Source organism: Olea europaea, chromosome 23 (genome assembly GCF_002742605.1).
Source record: "Olea europaea var. sylvestris chromosome 23, O_europaea_v1, whole genome shotgun sequence".
NCBI classification, from domain to species: Eukaryota; Viridiplantae; Streptophyta; class Magnoliopsida; order Lamiales; family Oleaceae; genus Olea; species Olea europaea.
Genome location: NC_036259.1, coordinates 5,554,939 through 5,562,181, shown reverse-complemented (window position 1 = coordinate 5,562,181; position 7,243 = coordinate 5,554,939). Strand labels below are relative to the sequence as shown.

Sequence of the window (7,243 nt, the reverse complement as noted above, 5' to 3'; positions counted from 1 at the left end):
TAAGAAACTACAAAACAAGTATATAAAAGTGTTAAAGAACAAAGAATTTGACTTTTTTTTTTTCGATCCGTAAATGTAAATATCATTGAAGAACAAAGAATTTGACTGTTTCTTTTATGCATGATGGAGATCGGGCAAAATATCTAAAGCTTAAATCATTTGGATTATTGTTTCTTTGGTCATATTTCTTGAGGAAACTCTCGATAGTGTTTGTTTTATGCTTTGATGTCAGGTTGCAGGCATGCTTGACCCTTTCCTTCATCTTGCTCGAGGAAACCTCTTCTTTTTTTGGATATACTATTTAACGAAGTGTTTCTGGGGATGGCAAAAGTACTCATCAAACCAAGTACCCGCGAGGATTACCCGCTTAATCGGGTCGGGTCGAGTATGGGTAAAGGGGCGCCACCCCGTTTAAATTTTTTTTCTTTTTTCTTTTTCAAAGAATTCAATACACTAAACCCTTATTTGATTTCCATTATTTTTAAAATACATTTTTTCCTCCCTTCTTTTCAATCACACATTCTCTAATAAAATAATATTACATATAAATTCAAAACTTCTTCTTATTTTTTGACCACTCATTATTCATCAATGTGCTATTTTAAAATGTATTATTAGAAAATAATGGGACTCAAACAAGCACTAAATTGAAAAATTCCACGAAATTTCATTAATTCTAATAAAAAAAATGGTAACTAAAATTATCTAAAAAATATGATAAACATGAAAACCTTAATTTACCAAATATATTTGAATAATTTAAATTTTAAAAATAAATTAATTAATTAAAAAAATTAATAACTACATTATTGTTTCACTTGAATGAATGGAGCATTAAAATGAATTATAAAAAACGTAATATATATATATATAACGGGTACGTAAACGGGACAACCGTCCTACCCTACCCCAACCCTGCCTTAAATGGGTAAAGGGGCGGGAAAATGCCCCACTCCTCGCCCCGCCCTTGTTGCCATCCCTGGTGATTCTGCTTTCCTATCTGTCAATTGAGAATGATTTCCTTCCCAAGGAAATATTTTTAATTACCTAAAAAGAATTATTATTATTATTCAATTGTAATGTAATCAATTTAGGGAGTATTTGATAAGCATTTTTATGTAAAAATGTATTTTAGAATAATAAATTGATGTGAAATGTGTGGTTGAAAAATAATAATAAAATTTTAATTTACGTGTAATATTATTTTAATAAAGAATATGTGGTTGAAAAAAAGAGAAAAAAATATGCATTTTAAAAAAATGGCTATCAAACGAAGCCTTAGTAACGAAAAGTAGAAAAGTAACTTGGAAATGCTTTTATCGTAAGCATATCATTGGTGTATTATGCATGTGCATTTCTTTGAGAATACTCTTAAATGCCTTATTCATCCGAAATCGATCTACCTTGTGGAATACAATATTTTGTCAACGAAACTTTAAACGATAATTCAAGTAATTTTTTTTTAAACGAAGATTTTTTTTTTTAATATAAAATCTTTAACTTATAATTTTTTATTTTTTTTCAAGTTTCTCTGTTTTATAGTATGTTTAGATAATAAGAAAGTAATAAGTATAAATTTTACAATACGAAGCCCGTGAACAAAAAATATGTTTGACAAACTTAAATTAAAATATAAGCTATACTAAACCTGACAAGTGCAGGAATATTTATAATTAGAGGTTAAAATGTGGAAATCTCAATACTAGATGGCACAAAGGTAAAACGAATTTATAAATCTTCAGGGGGGCTAAACTAAAAATTCTTAATGCAAATCGAGTAAACGAATGAAACAACATCGTATTACGACAAAAATACTAGCATCTCCAATCACATTGCACAAATTCCAAGCTGTTGAAAACCCTAAAGCTAAAATTTGTAGATCCACGAAAGAAGGAATTTCACTTCAATCAGTTGAGATCAATCGGATCGAACCAGGGGTAGAGCAAGAAAATGATTTTAAAATGGGTTGAAATTTAAAAAATTTCGAATGGACTCACGGCACAAGAAATCAAGTTTCGGAGGCTATTATCATGACGTTCACAATAAAAAGTATAAGATGCTCGATAAAAAAAAAAAAAAAAAGCTAAAATTTGTAGATCCACGAAAGAAGGAATTTCACTTCAATCAGTTGAGATCAATCGGATCGAACCAGGGGTAGAGCAAGAAAATGATTTTAAAATGGGTTGAAATTTAAAAAATTTCGAATGGACTCACGGCACAAGAAATCAAGTTTCGGAGGCTATTATCATGACGTTCACAATAAAAAGTATAAGATGCTCGATAAAAAAAAAAAAATTTAGATGTTTCACATTAAGATATTTCACTAATTCTTTATATTTTTTACCAATAAAAAATCGACGCTTACCTTAAAAAATATAATATGATCGAATCATGATAAATATAAGCAAAAATACATATCCACCAATGAAAACTTAAAAAAATTATTTAATAAGTACTTTTTTAGTAACTTTGACAACCAATATTTCCAAATAATTGAATGTTTGATCGAAACACACAATCAATAATGTATCACTATAATCCTTATGTTAATGTCTCAAATATTATTTGGCGTGTTCATCGATATTCTATATTACCACATTTTAAAGTGAGTGAAGAATCTCAACCAAAGTGAGAAAAATCAACTAAAATTTTCGAGTATTAAAGAAATTAAATTTAATTCACGTCCATTTTTTGCTCGATTTCAAGAATATACTTGTATATAAATAAATAAGTTTTAACAAATATTATTTTTATTGTCAATAATCTATAGCAAGTTATTTATTTTGATCATAATATCTATTTTATGACCAAAATAATAATTTTATTATAAGCATGAATAAGTAATAAATGAAAATATACACAGAAGTGAAAAAACTAATTACTTTTAAATTTAGAAAAATATGTAGTGTCTCTAACTATTAAAAGAAGCTCTCGTTTGACCCCAATTAAATTGAATTTTAATTTTCTCTTTCCTATTTTCAATCACACAATCTTCCATTAAAATAATATTACATGTAAATTTAAAAAAAAATCTTCTTTTTTAGCAGCTCATTCTTAGAAAAATACTATTCAACCCATTAAAATTTGAAATAATGGGGGCCAAATGGGGTCTAATTAATTTACTTTTAAATCTAATTAATACAAATTATCTATAATAAAAACTACTTAATAATTATAAGTAAATTTAGTCAAACATGCATCAAATAAAATATCTAATTTGACAATAAAATATTCACATTTCATGCATGTCATGAAGAGAGTAATTAATAATCGTCTTTATGCCCTATTTGAGCCCCCATTAATTTGAAGAAATGTGGAATAGTGATTGATAGAGAATGTGTGGTTAAAAAAGAATGAAATTTTTTTTATTTGCAGGTAATATTATTTTAATGAAGAATATGTATTTAGAAATGAGTAAAAAATAATGGGAAAGAAAGTAAAATAAGAGATGACAAACATAGGCTTAATACAATTTGAATAAGGGCAACTTATAAAAATACCATTAAAATTAGAAGAGTTTTGAAAAATCATATGAAAAAATTTTTGGAACTAAAAATATATTCTGTAAAATTAAAAAGTGACACAATATCACATTTTTTTATAAAAATTGTATAAAAGTTTAGTATCATTTTTTAATGAAAAATTACATACAATGTCACTTTTATTATAAAATGATGTTTGTTACCAAAAAAAAGTTATAAACTTTTCAAAACAACGATTAAAAAAAGTGACAAACACTTTACTGACAAACATCACTTTTAAATAAAAGTGATATTATATGTCATTTTTTAATTAAAAAAAGTAACACTTAACATTTGATTTCTATGCCCCTCACTTTTTTGAATCTATGCAATTTTTTTTTTTTAATTTGTTCACTTTGTTAAATTCGTCACTTTTCGTAAGTTTCTCTATCTTTTTTGAGTAATTCTCACCTTTTTAAAAAATTTTGTTCCTTTTTTAATCAATAATGTGACTAAAAAAAGTGAAACGCTAAAAATAGTGACAGAAATTCAAAAAAAAAATGACAAAAATTCAAAAAAAGTTACACAGATTAAGCCCCTGTTTGGCCCCCGTTTTGTGGAAACGAAAATGAGTAGAATAGTATTTTTTTGAAAAATTGCATAGTTGAAAAAAAAAGTTTTTTATTTACGTTTAATATTATTTTTTGAAAGATTATGTGGTTGAAAATTGGAGGAAGAAAAATGAAATGTAATAGAATGGAAATTAATGGAAGCCAAATAGGGGCTAAAAAAACTTGTATAATCCCCAATTATTTACTATGTCTTTAGCAACTATTTTATCCATCTTCTACAAAGATAACCATTTCCTATATCTTCCTTCATGTTAACCCTCAAAACATGGCAACGGAGAAAAGCATAGGAAAGTTTTAGACAATGATCAAACTGTGGAGGAATCTCATTTTGGGACCGCTGCAGTCATTCTCACTGCATTTATGATGATCGAACAAAATGAGATCATCACTGTCAACAACACAATTCCTAGATCGCTTTCTAGCCTTTGAATCCAATTTAGCTTTGATTGCCTTTTCAAACATCTTCATGGTCCGCTTTTCCCCATAAGTATAGATAGGGCAAGTCGGGTTGTATTTGTTGATCTCATGTGTCATTATTCCAAGCATTCAGCATGGTAAGCATGTCCACAAATCAAAACAGCAACCACACTAAGTTCATTGCTAGCTATTACTTTTTGGATGCCCAACGAGGATCTCTCAGTTAAAAGCTTTGCACAAACACCACAACTTTGGAGATTAAAAGGAGATCCTAAATTTCGTCCAACAAATCTGGTTATTTTGTCCCAACTAAAGCCAAAGTTTTCACCATCCGAAGACCATCTCTCTTTCGGAGTCGTCATGAGCTCAGAGAATGGAGGAATTGGCAAACCATCAGATGACCCACCATTTAATCCTCTTGTTGATTCGTATCCCCAAGTAGGGAAAAACAAAAGAACATGCCTTTTCAGAAATTGAGAATATACGCAACTTGTATTCTGTAATCGGGCTATTAGATACTTATCGTAATAGCTGCTGTTCGGGAGAACGGGGACTCCATCTGGAAGGGGTTGACTTTGGAGGAAACATGTGACTGTGGGATGACAAAGGAGATGTTAACATGGGTAAACTCAAGGAGCTAAAGGAGATAACTTAACAGAAGATGGGGACAATATTGCTGCAAAAGATCAGTGATGGGATTTTGGTTTGGGGTTTCTGTGTATGCATCCGTTTAAGGGTTTGGGGTTTTGAGAAGTTTTATAACGTATTAATTACGCTATGAAATGATTTAATTGATTAACAAGGTATTAATCAATTTAGTTAAATTTTTAGGGTATTGGACCTAATTTGCTCTTAAATAAATGAGCATTGGACTTGGTTTGAGATTCAATCTTCTGGGCTATTGCTAATATGTGGGCCAAAATTCTAAAATGGGCTGGGCCCGGGTACCTCCGCCCATGGATCGAACCCAAAGATTTCTGTGGCAATGGCTGCTTTGCGGCGTGACTACGCGAGGGAACCCCTCGAGGAAATGGTGGCAGATAGCCACAAAAAACATACAATTTTCCAAAATGGGCGTTGACTACTGTTTAAAAAAAATTCAAAAATTTGTAAAAACCTTAAAAACATTGAAAACCCAAAATTGCTCCTGACATTTCACTCTCAAACCGACGTTTGGAGAAAGAAGGGGAAGAAAAAATAAGGAAACCGACGAATTTTTTTGGGAGGAGACCGACCGGCCACCATTAGAAGAGAAGAAAGAAAGTTTTGCTTATTTTTTCTCCCATTAATTTTTGAACCTAAATGTTAAATGTTTATTTTGTTGGAAATAGTGATAAAAATCTTTGTAGAATATGTAAAATTAATAAAAAGTAAGTTTTTTTAGGGTTTGTTTGTCGGAGATAGCCAAAAATGATTATCTCCGAGCAGAGGCCGTCTGTTGCAGTAGACGGCACAGTCCGTCTATTTAACAGACGGCACATATCGTCTGTTAACAGACCGCCAAGCTGGGCTGTCTGTAGTATTAATTTTTTATTTTAAATTTTTTTCTATGAGAATAAAAATAATTGAAATGTTGTTAAATTATTATTTAAATAATTATTTAAATGATAAAAGAAAAATGTAAATAATGAATAAATGTTAATAATCAAAATACGCAATTAAAATTTAATTACAGATTAATTGAAAGAAATTTCTAGCATTTGAAATAAATAATTAAATATTTACGTTTACTTGTTCGATAAATAATTTAAATAATCGATCTATATAAGTAATTAAATCAAATAATTTAAATGAACAATTGAAATGAAAAATCATTGGAATAAATAATTAATTGAAACTCACAAAAATAAATAATGAACATTTAAATAATAATTAAATGATTATTTAAATGATAAATAAATAAATGTTATTAATCAAAATACGCAATTAAAATTTAATTGATACAAATTTCTAATATTTGAAATGAATAATTAAATATTTACGTTTGCTTGTTCAATAAATAATTTAAATAATCTTTCCATATAAGTAATTAAATCAAATAATTTAAATGAACAATTGAAACAAATAATGAAAAATAATTGGAATAAATAATTAATTGAAATGTACAAAAATAAATAATGAACATTTAAATAATAATTACATGATTATTTAAATAATAAGTGAATAAATGTTAATATTATAAATATTAATTAAAGTTTAATTGAAATAAATTTCTAACATTTGAAATGAATAATTAAATATTTACGTTTGCTTGTTCAATAAAAAATTTAAATAATTGATTCATATAAATAATTAAATCAAATAATTTAAATGAACAATTGAAACAAATAAATGAAAAATAATTGGAATAAATAATTAATTGAAACGCACAAAAATAAATAATGAACATTTAAATGATAAATGAATAAATGTTAATAATCAAAATATTAATTAATGTTTAATTGAAATAAATTTCGAACATTTGAAATAAATAATGAAATATTTGTGTTTGCTCTTGTTCAATAAATAATGTAAATAATCGATCAATATAAGTAATTAAATCAAATAATTTAAATGAACAATTGAAACAATTAAATGAAAAATAATTGGATAAAAATAATCAAATTAAGTAATTAAAATGTAGATAAACAATTGAAATAAATATCTAACATTTAAAATAAATAATTAAATATTCGCTTAATAATTAAAATAAATATTGAATAAACAACTAAAGAAAAATATAACAAATAATTA

At 27.3% G+C, this 7,243-nt stretch overlaps 1 protein-coding gene across 1 annotated transcript; it reads right to left on the bottom strand.

The window, feature by feature from the left end:
* Positions 1-4,626: 4,626 nt before the first annotated feature.
* Positions 4,627-5,755, bottom strand: LOC111371955. The gene is made up of 3 exons (XM_022994100.1): positions 5,746-5,755; positions 5,478-5,594; positions 4,627-5,102 (listed from the first exon to the last, which is right to left on the bottom strand). The coding sequence occupies exons 1-3, from the start codon at positions 5,753-5,755 to the stop codon at positions 4,627-4,629; spliced, it is 603 nt and encodes a 200-aa protein (XP_022849868.1).
* Positions 5,756-7,243: the final 1,488 nt, after the last annotated feature.

Coding starts and splice junctions, on each gene's coding strand:
- LOC111371955 (XM_022994100.1), bottom strand. Junction 5,103..5,477: donor ATTGCCACAGAAATCTTTGG/GTTCGATCCATG, acceptor GTCATCCCACAG/TCACATGTTTCCTCCAAAGT.